Genomic DNA, 24,299 nt, shown 5'->3' with positions numbered 1-24,299 from the left:
ATCGATCATCGTGCAATTTCTAAATGGAACCTGTAAGCTCTAACAGGATTCATTAATAATCATTTCGGTTTTTTTATAAAATTTTCACAAATGTACAAGGTTTTTTTAAAACAAGGGACACAGAAAAAAACAAAGTTCATTTCACTCGTGACAATCTTTTAGAAAATTTTTACAGAAGACCTGGACATAAGTGAAAATTTAATTTTCTTGTTTATTTCATACAATAGACAATAAATAATGCAAAAGCTCGTTAAATTGATCTTTAAAGAATTTTAATTAAATTTATTGTTATTCTTATATAAACTGCAGATTGGATGCAACGCAAGCTCCAAAGAAGCTCAGACATTCCGGTAGGTCGCATCGTCACCACTCAAACCGGGAGAAGAAATATTTTGATCCAACGGTAGTCGAGGATTTCCATGAAAATTTCTCAACGACTTCCGGCCCGCTGAAAGGTAAAACGAGCGATCGCGATGATTTGGGGGACGCCAGCTGGAATGAAAAAGCCACGACTGTCCAACCGGAAATCACCACGAACACCAACATGAAACGCAGACATCGGCGCCATCATCGTAAAAGGTTAGTAATAAAAAATATCAGAATATAAAATGTGCAAAAGGATCGCATAAACTGGATCTTGAATAATCGATCGCTGCAATACGCTGCTCCAACCATTTCGCCGAGTTAACTCCACTAAAGCCGAGGTGCTGCGTAGCTTAACGATAAAACTTAAAACAACTTAAACTACCATATACTTATATGTGTATTATATCTTTAATATTGCCCGAGTCTCGAAGCATTCGCGGAAAATCCACATCAGCAAACTGTATAATAGTTTCTACATGTTCCCTTATCGTCAATTTCAATAATATTAATTATTTAAAGCTTTATATATATATATTATTCATTAATTTTAAATATAATATACTATATATATATATATATATATATATATATATATAACAAAGCTTGAAATTATAATTTACCGAAGATATATTCTAAACAATTTACTCAACCGGAAATCTTCATATTTCATTGGGAAGTCTTGAGGAAAAATGAATCATTTTTCGTTGGACCTTCCAAGTGGCGTCAGAAACAGACAAATCCTTATTCTGAACGAGGGGGTGGAGTATACTAGTGGCTGGAAGTGACCGTACTGGTCGGTTTACCGTTAATTTCCTCAAGTATCCACTCCGACTGCTATTCAATGGCCAACTCCTTCAGCTAAATAAATGACCATGGCGAGAATAAATCTTCCTGGCAAAAATAACAATTGTTGTACTCTCTGTTGATTTTCGTAAAACTATACTTTGCCAGAAGCATAGATTAATAGGTTTTTGTTAAAACAGCTAAAAATTCTAAAATTAATAAAAATATACCTATAAAAAAATATGGTTTTCTCAAAATTGTTTTGGAATCAGACGTGATGACTGGTGGTAATCGAATGGTTTTCTTTGGTGAGTTTTTGATCGATGAAGGATTACCAGAAGCATAGATTAATAGGTTTTTGTTAAAACAGCCACAAATTTTAAAATTAATAAAAATATTCTTATAAAAAAAATCGTTTTCTCAAAATTGTTTTGGAGTCAAACGTGATGATTGGTGGTAATCGAATGGTTTTATTTGGTGAGTTTTTGGTCGATGAAGAATCGAGTAGTTGTGGTAGTAGTGGAGTTTGGCTTACGAGGAAGCTGGTGAGGAAAGGCATTTGTGAGAGGAGTAGGAGAGAGAGAGAGAGAGAGAGAGAGGACGATGGCGTGGCGAACAACAATGAACGTCATCGTCCATAAAGCCAGAAAACGGTGTTCGATACTACAACCGGGCATTTTCAGCCCTCCCAATGGTTCAGAACTGTCAATAACCTGTCATCACTGGAACAAGCTCACTTTTTAACACCGCGTCTGACCAGCGAATCGCGTACGTTCCTCACGCTCGTCTTCATCATCCGATCGCTTATAAATGCCATTGACTGTTAATCAAAACCCTGTGAAGGACCTTTCGCTTTCAATCATTCAACTGTCATCATAAAAAAATGCCATTTTCACGAGACTGATAAACAATGATGATTCGCGCGTGGTTGGTGAATTTATAAATAACCATCGATTCCCTCGCGCGATATTTCCCCTTAAAATCCGAACTACGCAATGAAAAACCGGTAAAATTTCCAATTATTCGATTATCGAGTTCACGTTAAAAACGGGAGGCGCGAGTGCGATGATTTTAACATAAACAAAATTTATCGCGAATGTTATAAATATTCCCGCTCGTTCTTCGTTGAAAAAATTAATTTTAATTACCGTACGTATATTAATGCAAAAATTATACTCTCGCCTAATTAGAGTCGGTTCCGCGGAACTAAATTGAAATCTGTATCACATATTGGATTCGAGAAAATATGCGTGTAATTACGAAAGTAAGTGAATCAAGCTAATAATGCAATATTTGTGGAATATTAATGGCAAAGTTTATTCTCTCAATTAAAGTCGATCGTAAGAAGCTCGAGTGAAAAAACTGCGGAAGAATTGCAGCCAGTGAAAGTGATGGGAATTTCAATTTCAAGGATAATTGCTGTGTGTGTGTGTGTGTGTGTATGAAAATACTACCATTATTTTCGTTCGCGTCGAGTTATGCACAAATTTCGTGCGGATTTTCAGCGAAAACTCCAGCATCCGGTTAAACGATTCATTGTATCTGCTCTTTGATTGATTTCTCGCAGAGTCCAAAGTTTTATAATATATAGACGGATACCCTCCCCCCCCCCCCCTTGTTATTCCCCCACTCTTCTTTTTCTCATTGTCGTTGAAAAACTAAACTCGACTCGTTTAAAAAATTACAATTTGCCTCCACGCCCGTTGAGCGCTCGTAAAGTTGCAGCGAAAAGCTCCATCCCCCCCTCAGCAACACACTATCCGACGAAAAAAAATAAAGCTCGTATACGGATTTTCTATTCGAATGTGAGAAAACTGCGGTAGGAAATGACAGGGAATTTTTTTTATTTTTTTTGACGTTTCTATTACTTCTCCATCTCTTTTTTGCTCGTTCGCCTTTTTTATTCTTTATGTTTTGTTTTGTTTTTTTTTTTTTTTTTAGTTATACGTTCTCCACAACCCGTTAATTATCGTTTGAAAAATTGATACCAGCCATCGTTCGTTTTTTAAGCGCTCGTAAACTTTCTTGCACGTCGTATGAATAAAAAAAACATGAATAAAAACTGAAAATACACAGCGCACATTTTATTCCGGGCAAATATAAATTTAGCCAGTTTCCGTCATCCATCGAAGCTGAACAATGAATTTCGCGAATGCGGCTTTAATGCCATAACACAGTATTTATCGCGGAGCCAATGAAAATTTTTCACAAATGTTGCGTTTCTTTATCCTTTTTTTATTCGCTCGTAGATTTAAGCCGTAGCTTGAAAAAACTTTCACTTCCCGAATGTAACGTTATTTTGTGTTTCACTGTGACTCTCATCTATCGCTGCATTACGTAATATTTATATCGTTTGTTCAAACGTGGAGTTTATGATATTATAATTTTATATCGATTATATATTATTGTGCCACCAATAACAACAAGCTGGAATTTTTTCAATGTTTTAATTTTGGCTAAATAACTTCTCTTCGTTATGAAACGTTGCACAATGAATTTTACAAATATGTATTTTTAATTAGTCATGTGAATGTCAGTTGTTAATTCAGGAGTAGAAAAATTACGAGAGCCAGAATACTGTAACGCACTGTTTTATTTTATAAACCTCATTTTTAATGATAAAATTCTTTTATTTCTTATTAATATTTATAATCATTCAGCAAACTGTATTTTTTTTAAACGAAAATTTCTTCGTTTCGTTACATACGTTTACTGTTATTAAAATACACGATTCTTCACGCGAGTGGGAAAACCTTTTATGTTTACAACGCGACAAAATTTTACGATGACTTCCACCTCTTACGACGTTTTTATCCCATGATGGGATTTCATCGCTAGGTATGCTTTACAAATATATATATATTTATATATTTATTGCTGCAAAATGTCTTACACACAAGTTACGAGCGGAAAAAGCTTTCCTCTAGAAGATGGCTCGGATTTACGATGACTTCCGTTTATTATAACATTTTTTTCTACGATGCAAGGGATTCTTGGAATTCACCTGTAGCCATATTTTATAATAGGTGTATATATCGGGTGTGAAATTAAGTCATACATTGATTCAAAAATCGTAGATATAGTAAAAAATTGTATAGGTCCTGTCTATAATGAAAAATTATGTATAAATAAATTTTCTTTAATTCACACAAGAACTCTCTGTCAGTAAATAAATTAATCAACGACCCTTGGCTAGTACGAATCCTTGAAATAAATCATTTCCTACCCTTAATAATTTTTTAATAGAAGTTTCGGTGAAAAATAATACAAGAATTTGATTGTTTTATATTATCTTAATTATGCAAATTGACAATAATTAAATGCCCATCCGATACAAAAGTGCCATTACTTTCATTTTCTTAATTCGCACGAGACCAGGAGTTTCATTCTGATTTAATATAAACAGTTGTTGCGAATTTGACTGAAATAGCAAAAGTTATGAAAATAATTTAAGGCAAAAGAAAAATTATCTCCCTCGTTCAGTGAAAATTTACCACGACCGATGATTTCATAATTATAATAATTATGCCATTCCTTAAGAATTTGCAGCCTGCATCCATATTCATTCGAGAAAATGGTTTCGCAGTAAAATCAAATTTTCAGCAATGAGGTATTCACGAAATTCCACTTGGGGGAGGAATTTATGTGTACTAACATGTTCTAATTAGCAGTAACACATGATGCATCCAATGCTGGCTCGAAGTACGTCAATTCCATTCGAGATATTTATTATTCCACTCATCCATAATCGTATATCGTAAAAAAAATAATGAGCTGGGAAGTGGTAATAACGTTAGTGCAATCCTGATTCGAGGAAAGCCATAAAATTTTCTGCCAAGATTTCTTTCTTCCTCGGCAGGGAATGCTGAATTTTCATTCACGAGTAATTGAAAATCTCGATGGGAATATTATTCCCTGCTAAAACTGCAGGAAGCCCATCAACAAAAATTGCAGGGAATTTTGATACAATAAAGCATTCTACTTCTTATGCCAAATCCTGAATTTGTGATCACATTAAAAGTAAAGTGAAAACGGTACGATTATATTAATAAGAATTTTTACAGCTGCGTAATATTAATTTCAGAATAATTCGTCTTCCAGCGGTTTGCTCTCGTGGTCTCTGTGTTAATTAATTGTAACCCTGTACCAATTCAAACACGTCGACCGGAGAGTGGCGTGTTTCGTAATTAGTACTAATAAACGAGTGGAAGCATCGCTTGAAACCATCTGCAACACCGAATCATCCACTGTGCGTTCGTATGTTCCCAAAAACAAAATCGACGGAAAATATTTCAAGCAACGTTCAATAATTAAAGTAAACATTGAGAAAAAGCTGGTAGTTTTCTAAGATAAATCTCAATCGATTTTTTTTAAGAAACGAAGAATATACACGTTTTTGTCGCTACTATGATGGTGCAGTTATTTAATTATGAGATTGTTACTGAAAATTCTAATTATTAATACCACAAATATAAATAAATAATAACGATTTGTTTGTAAATACTTTGTATTACACACGAGAGCGAAGAAAATTTTATTTTACATATTATTCATTTCTTTGAGTTTTAAGACACACGCTTTCGTCTCTAACATATCTAAATACTATCTAAAACGATTCAGAAATCCATTTGTCACATTGGAACGTTTCTGATACTATTTTTGGATTATGATTAAAGCCACGTAACTTATATTTCATAGTATACCATTGATACAAAGAATTGAGACATAACAAAATGATGAAATGCTATTTTATTTATCGACTAGATCGTTCCGTAGGAGATACAGGCGAAGAAAAATATCGGCTGATGTTCCAGTGAACCGTGGAGGTTCCGACACTTCCGATGAAGTTGTCTCCTTGCACGATCGTCGTTTACGCTCGATCGAGTTCCAGAAGGCTGCTAAGAAGCCAAAAATCCTCTCGAAGAGAATCAACACTAATCCAAGCCGTAGAAGAAGAGCTGCCACTGCCAGGAAGGAACGAGTATGGGACCATGGTGTTATTCCCTATGAGATAGATGGAAATTTTTCAGGCGCCCACAAAGCACTTTTCAAACAAGCCATGAGGCACTGGGAAAATTTCACTTGCGTCAAATTCGTCGAAAGAGACTCTCGGGACCATCCCAACTACATCCTCTTCACGGAGAGACCCTGCGGGTAGGTCTATCCTTCTCAAATCCCGTCAAATCTCATTTTTTCTTCTCACGCTTCAAAGCTCACGGTTACTGCTTCATGGAGAAATAATAAATTCATGAAACTCATCTAAAAAGAATCTTTTTTCTTTTCATCTTTCAGCTGCTGTTCTTTCGTGGGTAAACGAGGCAATGGTCCACAGGCCATCAGTATTGGCAAAAATTGCGACAAATTTGGCATAGTCGTGCACGAGTTGGGCCACGTTGTTGGTTTCTGGCACGAGCACACCAGACCCGATCGGGACCGCCATGTACAGATTATTCGTGACAATATCATGAGTGGTTTGTATAGTTTCCTTATAGTCCTATAATGTTAATTATGTAGCGAACCTGTAACATGACAATTTTTACAATTAAACATATTATACAAATATAGAAATTTGTGCAATAAGACATTCATAGTGATAATAATGTGATATAATTGAGTCGAAGAAAATTATCATACGTAGCTTAAAATATTGAAGATTATATCGTGCAAGTGATTACTGTACAAATTTCGTACAATTTCAGTATAATTTCCACTTAATACATTAGGATTCTATCAATGAAACGTATCGCGTTAATCGAGAGCTCTGCCTGTAATTAATGAGAAGATAAGCCGAAAATGGTTTGGATTTGTGGTAAACATGATAGAATTTATTCGTACATGCATCGAAGGTGTATACTGCTGTAGAACGGTTCGTAGATGGCTGCAATTCGCCGGAGGCGAATTAATGGGCCAATTTGGCGAAGACGCAAGCCACATTCAATATGATTATTATCGACCTGCAACTGCACACACCAATATTTACAACCAACTTGCCAGTCCAGTTTCTCGCCAATACAACACGCAATCCCTTTTACCGAATCCTAGCAGTTTTATTATACCAAATCTAATACTAAACTCCATTCTCAAACGAGCATGATAAAATTCACAAACTAATCTCTGCTCTGATTACAATTTAACAATTCAATCGGGAATTATAAGAACGTAGTTGAGTGTTACACTTTTATTAAATTATTAATCTGGTATCGAATTTTGAAATTCTAAGACTACATATCTAGATTAAAGGATTTTTCTTCTTAATCGTTTAGATATACGTTACAATTGAGCAATTGGATGATGGAATTTAATCTGGATTTTCCAGGAGGTTTAAATGCTGACATTTGTTGGAATTGAATAATTGAGTAGCGTTTATGGGTATGCTGATTAGCTATGGCGTGTGTCCCTTTCAATATTTGCGTGGAAATGGTGAGCTGGATTTACGAGTTGGAGCCAGAGGGAGCCTAGTATAATGACGAGTCCTTGAATTATATCGGAAGGGATTAAAGGGTTCGACTATCGGCTCAATCCCGTGCAAAATATGAGTTACAACGGCCCACGTTACTCTAGAATCATAGATATATGAGATAGACGATACGTTCAGTTATGGAATATCAAGATATTAGACGATAAATTGTATGGTAATCTTTCAGGACAGGAATACAATTTCAATAAACTCACCGAGGAAGAAGTGAATTCTCTAGGATTGCCTTACGATTACGACTCGATTATGCATTATGCGAAGAACACCTTCTCCAAGGGAACATATCTCGATACCATTTTGCCTATGGAGAGCCATGGAAAGAAGAGACCTGAAATTGGACAGCGAATTAGACTCAGCGAGGGGGATATTGCTCAAACCAATCTGCTTTACAAGTGTTACAGTAAGATTTATTATTCTTATTACTATCATTGTAATTCTATATATTTTGTATCCAGTATATTATGAATACTGGTTCCAACAGCCACTTTAACAAAAGGCCATTGACCGTTACTGTTCCATTATTATTTATTATTCCTTTTTAATTTTTTTAATACATACTTGAATTTTTCCAATTAAATCTTGATACTATTACGATTCACGCTGTTCTTTCATGAAACGATCATTGGACATCTTGTTTACCTGTCCCGTTCACTCCTTTCGGTTCTGGCAAACGCTGAAGCAGATTCAAATTTTTGGATTATTAAAAAAGAATGTACAATGATGATGGAAAATTCAACTAGACTAATTTTAAAATTTGTTCTTCGGCATAAGAATAACAATAAATTTTTAAGAATGTGATACTCTTGTTGATGATTGAAATAGAAAAATCTGTTCTATTTAAACAAATTGAGCAGGTGCTCGTTAGTTTTCGATTCTTTGTACGTTACATCGAACTCATTTTGATCGACGAATTGATCAATTGAATTTTTTTAGAGTGCGGCAGAACTTTTCAGGATAACAGTGGAAGTTTCGGTTCTCCAACTCACCCAAACAGTTCTCCAGCAATGGATGGAGAGCGTTGCGAGTGGAGAATAACGGCGACTCACGGTGAACGAATTGTCCTGAACATAACGTCCTTGGACATATTCAAGAGTAATTATTGTCGAAGCGACTACTTGGAAATTCGCGACGGCTATTGGTACAAAAGCGTCGTATTGGGTAAGGGACCATTAAATTTCCTCTTTTTCTTTCCTCTGCAAAATTGCGCTAAACTTGGAGAGCGGAAACCGAATAGGGATAAGACTGAATCTTTCATAAAAATCCTTTAGAATGCTTCAACGACTATTCGCCCGCACGTTTATTTATAACGACTCGCGATATTGCATATTCACGCGAAACCTTAGAACTTAAAAGATACTTGACACTCTTTTACAATATATATATATATATATATATATATATATAACTAAAATTTTAATTTGCTCATTTAAATACAAGAAACTAAATTTCAAGACTCTTTTTTTCAACAATTCTTTTTTAACTTTTTGGAGAAGACTAAAATGTTGTTAAATATGCAAAATAAGATATTTTTAAAAATTCTACTACCGAAAATCACACTTGAATGTTGAAATTATGTGTGGAATATGAGAGAATGTCGATGATTTGTTTTGGATTACAGGTCGATTTTGCGGTAGTGGAAAAATTCAAGAGCCAATTGTTTCCACCGGAAGTAGGATGTTAGTAACCTACGTGACCTCGAAGAGGGCCAGTGGTCACAGAGGTTTCAGCGCAAATTACGAGGCTGTTTGTGGAGGGGACGTTGAGTTGAACTCCGTGGGTCATCTGGAATCCCCAAATTATCCGGAAGAATACCAATCCAGCAAAGAGTGCGTCTGGAGACTATCCGTGCCTCAGGATTACCAAGTGGCCTTGAAGTTTCAATCTTTCGAGATCGAGAATCACGACAATTGCGTTTACGACTACGTCGAGGTACGAGATGGCCATAGTCCTGATTCTCCCCTCGTTGGTGTTTATTGCGGTTACAAAATACCTCCGGACATCAAGTCCACTGGCAACAAATTATTAGTGAAATTTGTCAGTGATGGATCCGTCCAAAAGGCAGGATTTTCTGCAACATTCATGAAAGGTATTAATATAAATCTAGAAACAATAGAATATGTCTAATTTAGTAGTAAAATTTGAAAAAAAAATAATATGTCTGTGACACTTCTCGTTTATTGGAAGATTGATGCTCCAGTTTTTATACGCCTTTTCCCCAATTAACTTATTTAATTGGAAATCTAATATTTTTTCATTATATCAGCATAATTATAGTTTGCTCCAGAACTTCTTAAGGTTATACTCTCAATAACATTCGTTTAATTTTTAATCACAGAATTCGACGAATGCGTACTGACCGATCATGGATGTGAACACGATTGTATCAACACTCTAGGTGGTTATGAATGCGCTTGCAAAATTGGATACGAGTTGCATTCCGATGGAAAACACTGCGAAGGTATAAAACAATTGATTCGTTTTATTTAAATATAGACTAAGTCCAGTCTTTTCTGTAGATGTTATTAATGATGGTTTTCTGAAAAGGAAAATATAGTTGTTACAAATACTGGTATTAACGGGAATCCGTATACCGACATTACAGAGCGAAAACTATTTCGCATGCAGCGTCGTTATTTGTTGATGGACTGTAAAGTTATTACAGGTTTTTGGAAATACCAGAAGCTTATCTACTAAGTTACGTTAGGAAAATTAACAAAAAATGAAAAAAAATTTTTGTTTAAATATATTAACATTATTGGGAAACAACAATTAAATCGCAAAATCCCCCAACATACTTTACTAGATAATGTTCATACGTTTCCAAAAAGTCAACATAAATGCAAATCCGTCAAGAAATGACGATGCTGCATGTGAACTAAATAATGGAAGAATTTCGTGTTGGCGACTTCCCGAACACGAAATTCTTCCATTATTTATTTCGCATGCAGCATCGTCATTTCTTGACGGATTTGCATTTATGTTGACTTTTTGGAAACGTATGAACATTATCTAGTAAAGTACGTTGGGGGATTTTGCGATTTAATTGTTGTTTCTCAATAATGTTAATATATTTATTTAAACAAAAATTTTTTTTCATTTTTTGTTAATTTTCCTAACGTAACTTAGTAGATAAGCTTCTGGCATTTCCAAAACCTGTAATAACTTTACAATCCGTCAACAAATGACGACGCTGCATGCAAAATAGTTTTCGCCCTGTAATGTCGGTATACGGATTCCCGTTAAACACTCTATTTTAATTATAGTACTTTGGAATTTAATGTCTGAAATTTTACAAACCTCTGAGTACTTTACAGATTTTAACAATCGTTCCAGATGCATGTGGTGGAATGTTTGACAACAATAATGGAACCATTACCAGCCCATCTTTCCCAGAGACTTATCCTGGAAATAAGAATTGCGTTTGGGAAATAATTGCCCCTCCACAGTACCGCATAACTTTGAATTTCACCCACTTCGACATTGAAGGTAACAACGTCTATCAGCAAGAATGTGAATATGACTCGGTAGAAATTGCCAGCAGACTCGGGGATGATGTTTTGAAAAAACATGGAATCTACTGTGGAAGTATTCTACCACCCATGGTTACTTCAGAAGGAAACTCGATGAGGATAATATTCACTTCTGACAATAGGTGCGTTTTCACTATGCATGAAAATCTAGACAAATTATTTTCTCAAAAATCTTTCAATATAACTGCAAATACATTATTCAACGTATCTCTTTCATAGTCATTTTCCATGCAATTGGGAGTGAATAATTTGTATACGATTAGAAAGGGAATTCGTTAAAACATCACTCTTCTGTGAAGAGTTAATAAAACAAGCTCGTATTCTTTTAGCATACAAAAATCTGGATTTGCAGCAATTTTCTTCACGGATATGGATGAGTGTTCTAATAACAATGGTGGTTGCCAGCACGAGTGTAGAAATACTATTGGATCTTATCAATGTTCTTGCCACAATGGTTTCACCTTGCATGAAAATGGCCACGATTGCAAGGAAGGAGGCTGCAAGTACGAAATAACCGCTCCTGCAGGCACCATAACGTCTCCCAATTATCCCGACTACTATCCAGGTCGAAAAGATTGTGTTTGGCACTTTACAACCGCGCCAGGCCATAGAATCAAATTGGTAGGAGCTCTGTGCATACAACCAATCACTCAGCTAGATAGCTAATTAATTAAATTTGTGCTTTGAATATACTCAAAGAAGCTTTCTATCTATCTATAGCTGATCATCGCCGCAAATTCTGAAGTATTCTCAGAGTTGTGCTTTCCTAGTTTTATAGAGTTTGTTGTGTAATTAATCAGGCGTGATCTATTCACAGATGTTTAAAGTTTTCGAGATGGAGCCACACCAGGAATGTGCATACGACCACATAGCCATTTACGATGGCGACTCTCCTGATAGTCTCACCCTGGGAAGATTCTGTGGTACTAAGGAACCACATCCGATTGTTGCCACTGGAAATCAGATGTACATGGTTTTTAAGAGCGATGCTTCCGTCCAAAGAAGAGGATTCCTTGCAACTCATACAACTGGTATTCAATTATTCTTGATGTGCTAAAAGTAAATTCAATGAAAAAGCTGATAAAAACTGAAAATCAACAATTTCCTGGTTCTCTGTGCACTTGTAAATACAAATTATGCATAAATTGTAGTAAATTATATAGTGTTTTAATTCAGTAGTAAACTTATTACAACATAATTAATATAATTTTAACGTTAATAAATCAAATTGGGAATAGACTATTGATAGTTTTATGATATAATTTGCTACTGAATCCTATATTATGCAATAAAATTATTTAACCAGCAAGAAATTATTGATTTTCGAATGCTCATTGCTCCAGAATATCCGTAAGTACATAATATAAGTACGCATAACAAGTTTGAACAAATAGAATAAATAATTTGGTTTTTACAGTATGCGGAGGCCACTTGCAAGCAACCGAGAGAGTCAAACATCTTTACTCCCATGCAAAATATGGTCACCACAATTATGACCAGAAAACCGATTGTGATTGGCAAATTGAAGCACCTCTGGGGATGAACGTGCGACTTTCTTTTCTTTCTTTCCAATTGGAAGATGAAACTGAGTGCTCCTATGATTTTGTCGAAGTCTTCTCTGGGTTAGATGCCTCCAGTCCCTCTTATGGGAAATATTGTGGGGATGCGGTGAGCCGAATATTTTTAATAAAAGATTCTAAACTTTATCAGAGCTTGAATCTGGAAAGAAAAAATATCGTATCAGTTCAGAACGATTTAAGTAAATATTTGTATTTTTATTTTTAGAATATTACGAGCATAGTGTCCATGAACGAAGCGTTGCTGGTGAGATTCCGGACAGATGATACCGTTACTTACAAGGGTTTCCTAGCAGCTTACGTAGCAATCGATAGACAGGACAGCGAGGAGAACCTCGGTGGTGGTGGCGAGGACGAAGATGATACGAATCTCTGATCGGTGGCTCGCCTCTCCAATCACCTTGGTTGATAATTTCGTCATGGCCTCAGTAACTCCATGAATCCCAAGGGTGCGACAAATCCTACGAGAATGAAGCAATATATTCTTAAATCAACTTAAAAACGTTCAAAAAATTGGGGAACATATTTTCACTCCAAGATCGTTAAAACTTGACTCTGTGTCTATTCTGTAAGGCCAGAAGTAGTCATGTGCCATCTGGAGGAAGGCTCCAAGCAGAATCGTCGATAAGCAAATACGGGATTCTCGGAAATATGTAATTTTTCAATGGGATTGGCTTCATTATTAATAACAACCCACCGATAGGTGAATTTTAAACCGATTTATCAGCACACACTAATCCCTTAGGTGTACTGATATAAAGGAACAAAAAAGTGCTATCAACTCTCTAGCTACTGCCAAAAAGTCATTGAGTGGTAATATTAAACTTACCGATTAACTTTAAAAGTTAAACTTGACTTGGAGAGTGTACTATTAGCTCTTCTCAGCTGCAGATTTTTATTTACAGACCCTGAAAGACGTCAAATAGGAGCTGTGTGCATGGTACTCGCAAACCTTTTTTTCTGAGATACTTTTCGACATGAATTCAAAGTGCCAAATCCTGTACGTCTTTCAGTTATTCTAAATCTACTCTTCTAGTCTTAAATAATCTTCCTTGTTTGTGTTATTTTTTTTACTTTTCTAGCATATAGTAGCCGAATACTTTATGCATAAATGAGAGACTTAGATATAATGCCAATTCATTATAGTATGCTTGTATTCAAAATTATTTTATGATGGATTGAACAGCCAGTATCTAATATGTAGTTCCATGAAACAACTGTCTTTGTCAAATCTCAGCAATGGAAATATATATTAACAGTAGACTCTGTATAAGAAATGTTACATGTAACATAAAATTCTTCCACTGTCATGATGAGTGGACGTAAAATATGTAATAACTAGTTTTAAAGAGTCTTTGACAGTATATGTTACTCTCTACAGGCTTTCTATTCGATATTTTTCAATAAGCCTGAAGAACATTTGACTTAATTAAGAACCATACAGTGTAATTATTAATCAAATACGTTTGGTATATTATTGTAGTTCTAAAGTCGATTTTTCTGTGCAGAATTCGATGAACTTCAAAATAAGCATTTTAATCTAGTACCCATTAATGTAGCTCCATACTGTATATAGATAAATATTAGACAAAACATTCGTTCAGTTTTTTAAATATAATATACTACACTACAAAAAACCATTTTATGCTCAAATTCTTTGGATTTAGAAATATAATTACAATATGTAACAATTACAGTCAAGAACCTTCGTAGATTGATGAAATAAAATTATATCATTGTTCGTTACCTTTCATATCATTCTGTGAAATAAGACTGTAAATGGTGGCAATATAATATTTAAATTTATTTTAATGTATTCTAATTAAATAAAGAATGAATTATATACAAGAAAGCCAGCAGTTTCGTCATGAATAACTAAAATAAAAGTGGACTTCTTAAATTTCTCTAAAAATAACAAAGAATGTGGTTTTAAATCAAACGTAACGATCAGACGTTTTCAATGGGAGAGAACCTGATACTGATAAGGGTTGGTTTTTATTAAATATTTAGATTAGAAAGTTCTAAGCGACGAAAAATATCAACTGTGCGTAATTTTTTGGAGTCATCAGGGTAAAACAGAAAATAAATTAATTTCATTTTTGGAAGATGACGCTGCTTCACAAGCCAAACGTCGACCGGCTGCTGATCTCGTGATCGATATCTATTTGACTATGATGGAAAGTGCAATAGCGTTGCATCAAGACGGATTTGTTTTAATTCTTCGTGGTTCTTTTCGATTCCTGTAATTCCAATAGTTATGGGTTTCCTATAATAGTGGACATACTGGTTACTCATTTAGGTGGCCATTCGGATGTTCCTGGTTATCCTATCGATCTCTCTGATGGACAATTACAGAAATTTTCTATTTAAATAATCATTAATTTTTAAAAACATTTTAATTGAGAGACACAGCATTGAATAATTAACTCACATTACTAATGTTGTGTTTGCCATTAATAGATAACTAAATACTTTTACATTAGATACTTGCTCTATTTATTTTTGTTTTCAATAAAGCAGTCGTTAACGGTAATGAAACAGTTCGGTTTTCCAGTACTTTAGGTTTTTTTGAATAAACTCAATAAATTTACTATACTAATGTTAAACACAACAAGTGAAATTTACAAACATCGCATTATATGCTAAAATATGAAAAAACTAATTTGTGCGTGCGTTGTTATGCGCGCGTTTCCGATGCCCGAATAGAATCGCCCGAATGCCCGCAGCCCGATCAGCCCAATAGGCCCAACCCAATAGCCAGATGAACCAGATGCTGCCATAATAACATACTGCGCGCGCAACTTAATAATGTGCGGACGATACCGGTGGCGGGAGGATGTGGATAGCCGACAGCATATCGACAACGATAACCGGAGTTGCCAGGAACATGTAATTTTCCATTCCCACAATGCCTTCCATTCCTTATTTTAACATAGGGAATGATTCTAATGATAGTCATAATAATAGAGAAAATAAATAATCCGTTTCAGGCAATTCTGGCGATAACTGTAACAGATTCAGTATTAGTTGCGCGTCGCGCCCCGTGATCGTTGAACACGCAGTGGACTGTGTATCAGTGTGTGTGTTATTGTGTTAATTCGCCACTCGCCACTACTCGCCAGTCGCCTCAAAGCAGTGTGGCCAGATCGAGGACGATTTCTGTGCGCACTCCGGAGAGCGTGGTGGGGATAGAAACCGTCCTCGATCTGGCCACACTGCCTCAAACTCCTCAAAGCAGTGTTGCACAAGCTAAAGCCTACGGCACACTATACTGAATTTCGTGCTAGAATGCTTGCTAGAATTGTGAAGACCAATGATGATTCAGTTGTGAATTAAATATAATAATCTCATTGGTCCTCACAAATCTAGCAAGCATTCTAGCACGAAATCCAGCATAGTGTGCCGTAGGCTTAAGCATGAGTAAACTGGCTGAGCCGTATAAGAAAAGACTCTAGTATAAGTCACATAGTATTTTATATAACTGTTTATAAAATAAAAACTTATTTTCGTCGAGGATATCGAAGACGAAATTATGGAAAGATTGTCAAATAAAAGATTGTCAAATAAAAGATTGTCAAATAAAAAATTATCAAATAAAAAATTGAATAGAAAAAAGATTAAAAAAAATGATGATAAATTACACTTACAGTGCAAAAAATCTAATAAAAAACGTAAGATACAAAAAAGTAACGAATTCTGTGTTTCGTTCTCTTCCAAAAAGTTAACTAAAAACTCTAAGGAAGAATTTTATAACCTATTAAAGGACGATCTAAACACTTACTGCATATGTTTGAAAACGTTTAGTTATTCGTTAAAACCATTCACCTGGTGCCTAAAGGCATATTTGGAATTTAAAGATTCGCTTTATACGAAGAACGTACGAAAGATAATTACAAAACATTACCCAAATTACAATATAGGTGTTAAAGTTTGCTTGAATAAGAAGATGTGCTTGAAGAATATCTCAGAGTGGGATAAGGATCCAATATTTAATTGTTTACCAAACGAGTTATCATTTACTTTTCAAGCATTGCAATGGGTTAAGGCAACACCAGTTTTTGTTCCTACGGATAAATTCGTAATAGAAAATATCGATTCGATAACATTCTTGCAACGTGCTCATGCTACCTACTATAAACATACTTTTTTGCTACGACCTGTTACCCAGACGTGGGATAATTGGACGTTGAAAGTAAGCGTTTGGTGGAATCAATGCTACAATACTTTCGATCGTAAAAACAAAAGTTTATATTTATGGGGCGATTCTCAACATGGTAAAAAGCATGTAATTCATAACATAATAGAGACCACCAATTTGCCTTATGTGTTTAAAGCAAGCAATGATAAGTACTTTATGGAACATTATTTTTCTGAGATACATAAGATTATATTATTTGAAAATTTTTTTTACGATAAAAGTATTATAAAAATGTTGAAGTGCCTTGTGAAGCACAAAAGTTTTACTTATAATAATCGGGAGGGCTGTCCACAAACTATAGTCCATAATGGTCCTATAATTTTTATTAGTGATTACAACTTTTCTGATTATCTTGAATTAACAAGTTATCTTTATTTCGTTCATGCTAACAAACCTTATTTTGACGGGGATTTTATTGAATTAAAGAATTTGGATAACGAGAGTATTGCGCGTGAAATTACTGCGACTGACTATAATCTCAAAGAGAAAGAGGGAACCAATAATGAATAGTGCAATGGTTTCATTTGGTAAATGAAATCATTTGATGGCAAATTATAGAATTATAAATATTTTCTAAATATATAAAACTTGAGTTTTAAGTCTTATTACTCAAATTGTTTTTGCAGATTAGAAATTTTTGAATTTTTTAAGGTTTATCAGACATATTGTAACAGTTAAAATATTTTATTTACGAAAATTAAGTCTTTCAGTTCAAAATTTGTTTTGTTACAAATTGTGCCTTACGTATGTCTTTTTCTGTCACCGAAAATACGCGGTGCTTCATATTATTTCCGTCAGTTACAGTTCTTTTTATATAAGTTAAGAAACTACATTATAGCAAATTCTCATTTAAAATGTTAATTTGTATGTTAGACATTTTTCGTTTAAATGTTTGTAAAACATTACGATGTTTTAAAATAAATCAGGAAAATATAATTAATTTTTTGTACAATTTTTTTCTAAAAATATTTGGTATTTTCCATTACTCCTTTCATTTCCTATCGCGCGTCTTTGCCTCATGTAAATGTACATGTAATTAGCAAGATTAAACACTAGAGAAGAATGTTAATTTTTACTTGTTTTTAAAGATTTGAAGATCAGGCGTTCAGTTGGCTGAAAAATTTGGTTATGGTCGAAAAAGATATTCTCTGAAAACATAAGCTGTGTTTTATTTAGCTACACTTTTAACACTTTCCGTATTTCTGTCTTTGTCCATTGTATAAGTTGACACCTTACAAAGTGCACAAAGTGTAAAAAGTGTAGCAACTTTTTGCTAAATAAAACACAGCTATGATTTCAATAAAATATTCAAAGTCTGTATTATAATTGAAATCAACTGCCCAACACCTGACTAACCTCAAAATCCGAAAACTATTGATGGTGTTGACTGTTGTTGATATCAGATGACATTGGCGAGTGGCGTACGATCGTTCGCTCAGTGTCTTAACTCTCAGTCCTCACTCCTTAAATAAATCTCAGTTCTCGGCCTCGCCAGTTCTCAGTGCACTCAGTTCAGTTCGGTGAATGTGAAATTGATTCAAAAGCTTCAAATGAAAGAATCGGCAGATAAAGACGCTACAATCAAAGAAAGAAATGTACAGAGAAGAAATATTAGTGGCGATTGCCGATTACGTTCACAGGTTGAACCACCTATTAAAGTACGCAAAATTCAGGGATACACCGAATACTATCTTTCTTGGTCGCTCAACATATGGAAGGTTGATTTCATAGAAGAATTTTATGACCAATTTAAAGACGACCTACAGACTCTTTGGATAGTTCTGAACACAAAATATGATTCGTCTAATAGTATATCCACCATTAAGCACGTGAAGGCATATCTGGAATTTAAAATTCCCATTTTTCCAAATACCCTCAAAGACAAAATTACCAGTCATTACCCGAATTTTATAATAACAATGGAGCGTTGTACATTAACTAAACAGAGTTTGGAGAAAAGGATTAAAGAATTTGGTGATGATTCACAATTAGCCGATCAAGTTTTCGAGTGGGCTCAAACAACACCAATTTTTCATCCAACTGATAAGTTTGTAATGGAGAATTTAGATTCGAAAAATTACTTGCAATATGCACATGCTACCTACCATAAACATTCTTTTCTGTTGCAACCTGTTGATAATGCGCTCGATAATTGGACCAAAAAAGTATGTGTTTGGTGGAATAAATGTTACAATACCTTCGATCGAAATCAAAAGTCTTTATATTTGTGGGGCGATTCTCATCGTGGTAAAAAGTATGTTATTCGCAGCATAATAAAGGAAAAAAATTTTTCTTTCATTTTTGTGCCAGGAGAAGGAAAATATTTTATGGAAGATTATATTCCTGAGATTCATAAAATAATATTGTTTGACAATTTCCATTATACTAAAAGTATTATTGGCCCATTAAAGTGCCTTTTAAACAGGACAATTTTAACTTTCGAAAGTAAGCAAAAACATATACGAGCCATGGTCCACAAAGGCCCTATAATATTCATTAGCCATTTTAACCGTATTAAAGATGAGGAAATAAAGGATTTTCTTTATTTTGTTCACGCCAATACACCTTTCTTCGACGGTAGTTTTACCGAATTGAAAGATGTGAATAGTAAGGACATTCATCGTGAAATTGCTGTAACTCTAAAGTGAAGAAGTAATTGACCAAGGAATAACAATTACAATCCCGTTTTGCAAATAAAATCCTATTATCGTAATTCGTCAAATTATAATCTTTGTTGAATATATAATAAGAATTAACGTTTGACGTCTTTTTGTTTAATGTACTATTGATTATTTATTTGTCTAAAATTTAATTTTATAATTATTAATTGTTAAAGTGTTTTGTTTCTGAAAAATTTTATTTAGTTTACAATTTTTCTAAAGCACTTTATAGGCCAATTGTTTGAGTTGTAACTCAATTTCTTACAGCATTCAATAATTTTTTATGTAAAATATATGAATTCTGTATTGTATATATTTAAGTTTTAATGTTTCTAAAACATATGTTAGTAAAATGGTGTAAAATAAATAAGTAAAATGTCATAATAATTTTGTTATAAATTCTTTTGTACGCAAAAAATTTGAAAGGTTACAGTCCAAGAGCGTGCATTCTACCACATATCTAATGGATTTTAAAATGAAGTCTTTTTATAATAAAAATTAAAGTTAGTCCACATTGATTTATAATGTTTAGTGAAAAATTCCACCCTGTATTTGAAACACTATGATTTTTTATTAATTAACATTTCTACATTTTAAGACACCTTTGATATAAAATATACTTAAATGCAATATAAAATTTCCAGCTTCTTATCTGTAAATACTAATCTTTCATTTAATCTATTGTAGCATTTTCATTGAAATGTATAATGTACATAATAGCTTAAGAAACATACAAAAGTGTATACATAGGTATATATCTATGAAATATTATATTTACTATGAGCCATGAATCAATTTCCTGTTGCTTTTATTAAAATTATTGTAGATATACTATCAATTCATATAAGATATTTAATGCTTATATATTTTACAGTAGTCGTTAATATTTCTTATTACATGCTTTGTCGAATACATAATTTATTAAAAAAGAATTAATGTTACAAATCAAGCGAAAAACATGATAAGCTAACAGAATAGAGAGATACAATTGAGAGAGAAATCCTACAAAATCATAAGAATAATAATTATTACATTTAACTTTTACACTTCTATAATCTTCCAAGTTTTTTTTTAAATGCAAATCCTTTTATATACTTCATTTACTTAAAAATATTTTTATTACATTTTTAATAACTTTCAAATTTAATCTGATAGAAATTTTCGTTTTTCAACCAATCATAGCATTCATAAACACACAAAGGTTAAAGATATTTTAATGGTATACATTTGAATAAATGATTCTATTGTGTACTGTCAGCATATCCACACTATGTATGTATAATTATTTTCTTATACTAATACCTCTATGAAATAAGTTTCCTGTTAAATAGAACAAATGATTATATTGTTTAGTAATATATAATTCACTATTTTTAATAATCTTTTTACAAAAAAGTTTTCATGTATTGCAGGCTTGGATTTAATAAAATTAACACACTTCAGTTTAAATAATAAACTTTAATTGCAATATAAACGGTAATAAAATTCAATTACAAGCAATAAATAATAGAAAAGAAATACAAAACAAGTAACTGTATATATAAGTAGCTATAAATAAAACTGAATATGTATAAATTTAGATTATAAAATCTATGCATTAGAAATATATATGAATGAATTATAAGTATAATTCACGTTAACACACACATTAAAACTAATTAATATTACTTAGTAGTCATTTGATATTGCTACAGTGCAAATCATATAGGGACCGTGCAGCAAATACAATGATAGAGAAGTGTCAATGTGTAACTATATACGTATAAATAAATTACACCCAACTGCGAAAATTGACCGATAGTTTGTGCTGATAGTATGCATATACACTAATACACATTCTCATCTCACGATCATTGTGTTGATATGCACGGTCCGTATAAGTAACGAATGATAGGGAGTTTAAATGTCACTTAAATAATGTTATTTTAACTATATAGAGTTGTTTATCAATTCGAAAGTTTGTATAGTAATAGGACTCTTAATTGTTAGAGAGAGTAGATTAACAAGTATATACCTCTAGTCTAAAATACTTTTGCCTTGCATATTTGCTCATTCCTATTACTACAAAGTATACAAAAATATAAGAGTTAAATTTAAACAATAATGCAGTAAAGAAAAGATTTTTCTTAAAACCTTACTTTTATATTTGGAAATTACAATTTTTAGATTAAATAGGAAGAGTCTGTTAACCGTATATACTTAGGTCTAGTCCTTATATATAATTATGGCCTGTTCACACTTCGAAAGAAATATATGAAAGTTCTTTAACAAATCAAAAGATACTAAATTTAAACCCTTTAAGTGAACAAATTTATGTATATACGTAGAAAAATATTAAGTATTTCCAAGAACTTTGACATATTTTTTTGATTGTGTAAATCCTTATAATAATTTTTAGCTAACCGTTTCAGAAATCTTCATTCTTCATTGTTGTTGAATTGATTATTTCATTTTTAATTGAATTATTGTGAAATAGAAACTTCATATAAGCAATTTCATGAGCTTTCTATTGGATGTATTCTGCAGCCATGAAAAAAACTCATTATAAATATTAATTATGGATAAGCGTTTACGATGTGAATTTTATCAGCCACAAAATACTGAACGCACATCAATTAGCTTAGAATTTCTTGTAACCGTACCAAACGTAATGATGCACATTCTCTCAATTTTTTTAAATGACAGCGCTAGTAAATTCTTCCGTCGTTTCTATATCCAAAAGTTTGAGGATGGAAGTTTTCATTTTGAAGCAGCCACTCCAGTAGTTGCAAAAATGAGGTAGAAGAATCCCTTCGATAAACAATCCTACAAAATTGACATCATAAATAAATATCATGACTAACAAATATACACTTATATCAGGTAATGAATGCTGCTCGACTGGAAACATAACCTGTTCAAGGAGGTTATTGATATCGTGCTGAGTATGGATCACTAAAGTTTTTTCTCTTGAAATATGTTATTCTAATTTATTGTGCTTTAGATTTAAATATTCCAGATGCAATGGCCTCTGGTTTCCAACAATAGTCAAATTAATCCATTCCCTGTTAAATGGCATATCTGCAGTAAGATGGTTCAAACGTAAGATAGATAACATCTTATTTAGAATCCTGGATTCCTGAAGTAATGTGAACTATAAAATATATTTTAAATTTATAACTGTATTTCTAAAATACATTCCTCTATCTATTAAAACTTAATTTTTATTAATACCCCTTTGACGGTGCCAATGGCTTCTTCAGCAAGATACGTGATTTATCCAGAGCTTTGTATTAGAATGTAAACATCTTTTTTAAGAACTTCAGGCGAAGTAGTAAATACAGAAAATTTTATTAGCTGCATGCTTATACATATCGAATTTATGGCATATTTTGTTTACTTTGAGGCATTATTTTATTTAATTTCTATAACGATATTAAATGTTAAAATAAACAGTTGACTTTCATACTCAGTTCCTTCCTTCTAGGATATAAATTAAACATTTAATGATGGGGTTTTAAGAATAATGAGATTCGAATGTTGGGTACGATTGACGGCTCTTAGAAACAAATATTAATATTACTATTTTGTGAAAACATCGAAGGTATACGTTATTGATGATTGGAAATTCATCCCAAAAAATCAAAGAATCCGTTTCTATCTTTTCCTGAAAAAGTGTGCCGTTTCAAAGAATCTTAGAAGTGGAATAAGAGATCGGATTCCGATTGATATATCCATGGATATTTATGCATTGCAAACTTGTATTTTATTTGCACAGTGTCCGTCTGGAATTTTATTTTGTTAGTAGATATTCTTAAGTTGCAATCCTTGAACTTAAACAATGTTCCAGAAATCTTGTAGGTCTGCACAGTAAATTTTAGTATAACCAAACGCTTCCAGTATTGTTTAATTGTGGTATTTCATTTGAGATCAATAATATTTAGCCAATCGTCAAGTTTAACTGCAAAATACAATTTTCTGCATCTAGTCTATCTAAGCCGTTGTCCGCTACTCTTTTAATATGAAATCCACCAAGCACTATAAATTGCATTGAATAATATTGGTTGCTTGACAATTCTGTATTTCCATACTTTTTTTCGAATTTGTATAAGTACATAAGTCTCAATATATTTAAAATTGCAGCTGTCTACATTTAAATATTTAATGGCTCATCAGCAGTCGAATCCAAAGAATCCCTCGACGCGAAGAATGATGATAATTATACATTAATATCAAAGTATTGGCAACTGATCCGTCAAAATTTTGTTTAATTTATAATAAGTAAATTTATATTTCGCCCCTACTGCAAGAAAACAGGAATTTATGATCTTATTTCAGGTCTCTCCACTTCGTATGGTACACTTCATTATGTTCCATAATTATATATAAATATGTATATATTATTGTATAACTGTACATTATTGAAATTAGTCAAAATGTTGGCGAATTAGTTTATTACAAACAAATCTTTAAATGCTTGAGTCTTCCTGTAAAATTTAGCTTTTATCGTGGATGTGCGCAAGTTACTTTAAACATAAATTAAAACTGTTTATATTTTTGTAATGAAGCACAAGTACTTCCGTGCAGTTGATTTATAAACTTTCAAACAAGAGGCACTCTTTTTTTATGATATATATAAACCCACAAAAAACAAGCTTTGCTTGTAAAAAAAGGACGCAAGTACATAAGTCGTATCTAGTATGATTAATATATAGTAATATAAAATATTTT

General features: G+C 33.1%; 1 protein-coding gene and 4 long non-coding RNA genes across 8 annotated transcripts in view; 1 reads left to right on the top strand and 4 right to left on the bottom strand.

The window, feature by feature from the left end:
* tok (tolkin) overlaps positions 1-13,120 on the top strand; it is a 31,831-nt gene extending 18,711 nt beyond the window's left edge. The window contains exons 4-15 of the mRNA XM_066725476.1: positions 310-579; positions 5,914-6,303; positions 6,442-6,620; positions 7,794-8,024; positions 8,558-8,782; positions 9,243-9,710; positions 9,960-10,082; positions 10,958-11,276; positions 11,484-11,775; positions 11,972-12,185; positions 12,572-12,822; positions 12,940-13,120. Coding sequence (XP_066581573.1) covers positions 310-579; positions 5,914-6,303; positions 6,442-6,620; positions 7,794-8,024; positions 8,558-8,782; positions 9,243-9,710; positions 9,960-10,082; positions 10,958-11,276; positions 11,484-11,775; positions 11,972-12,185; positions 12,572-12,822; positions 12,940-13,107 — 3,130 coding nt within the window. The 3' untranslated portion in view covers positions 13,108-13,120. The remainder of the gene's footprint in view (positions 1-309; positions 580-5,913; positions 6,304-6,441; positions 6,621-7,793; positions 8,025-8,557; positions 8,783-9,242; positions 9,711-9,959; positions 10,083-10,957; positions 11,277-11,483; positions 11,776-11,971; positions 12,186-12,571; positions 12,823-12,939) is intronic.
* Positions 6,626-9,455, bottom strand: LOC136772466 (uncharacterized). Of its 4 annotated transcripts, XR_010822457.1 has the most exons (6): positions 9,170-9,295; positions 8,183-8,297; positions 7,822-7,952; positions 6,985-7,706; positions 6,784-6,914; positions 6,626-6,668 (listed from the first exon to the last, which is right to left on the bottom strand). It is a non-coding gene; the product is annotated as an uncharacterized lncRNA (long non-coding RNA). The 4 variants fall into 4 exon arrangements; XR_010822458.1 differs by lacking the exon at positions 9,170-9,295 and adding an exon at positions 9,314-9,455 and having other exon boundaries at positions 6,784-7,706; XR_010822456.1 differs by having other exon boundaries at positions 6,784-7,706.
* On the bottom strand, positions 9,552-11,236 carry LOC136772467 (uncharacterized). Its single transcript, XR_010822460.1, has 4 exons — positions 11,098-11,236; positions 10,922-11,026; positions 9,982-10,160; positions 9,552-9,692 (listed from the first exon to the last, which is right to left on the bottom strand). It is a non-coding gene; the product is annotated as an uncharacterized lncRNA (long non-coding RNA).
* Positions 11,838-15,440, bottom strand: LOC136772465 (uncharacterized). Its single transcript, XR_010822455.1, has 4 exons — positions 15,163-15,440; positions 13,012-15,069; positions 12,686-12,873; positions 11,838-12,207 (listed from the first exon to the last, which is right to left on the bottom strand). It is a non-coding gene; the product is annotated as an uncharacterized lncRNA (long non-coding RNA).
* A 6,823-nt stretch (positions 15,441-22,263) lies between these two features.
* On the bottom strand, positions 22,264-24,198 carry LOC136772538 (uncharacterized). The gene is made up of 3 exons (XR_010822476.1): positions 22,803-24,198; positions 22,483-22,722; positions 22,264-22,394 (listed from the first exon to the last, which is right to left on the bottom strand). It is a non-coding gene; the product is annotated as an uncharacterized lncRNA (long non-coding RNA).
* Positions 24,199-24,299: the final 101 nt, after the last annotated feature.

Source organism: Prorops nasuta, unplaced genomic scaffold, assembly GCF_024137725.1.
Source record: "Prorops nasuta isolate Cenicafe-Biocafe unplaced genomic scaffold, Cenicafe_Pnas_1.2 PNAS00004, whole genome shotgun sequence".
Classification (NCBI taxonomy): Eukaryota; Metazoa; Arthropoda; class Insecta; order Hymenoptera; family Bethylidae; genus Prorops; species Prorops nasuta.
This window is presented reverse-complemented; position numbering and strand designations above follow the sequence as displayed.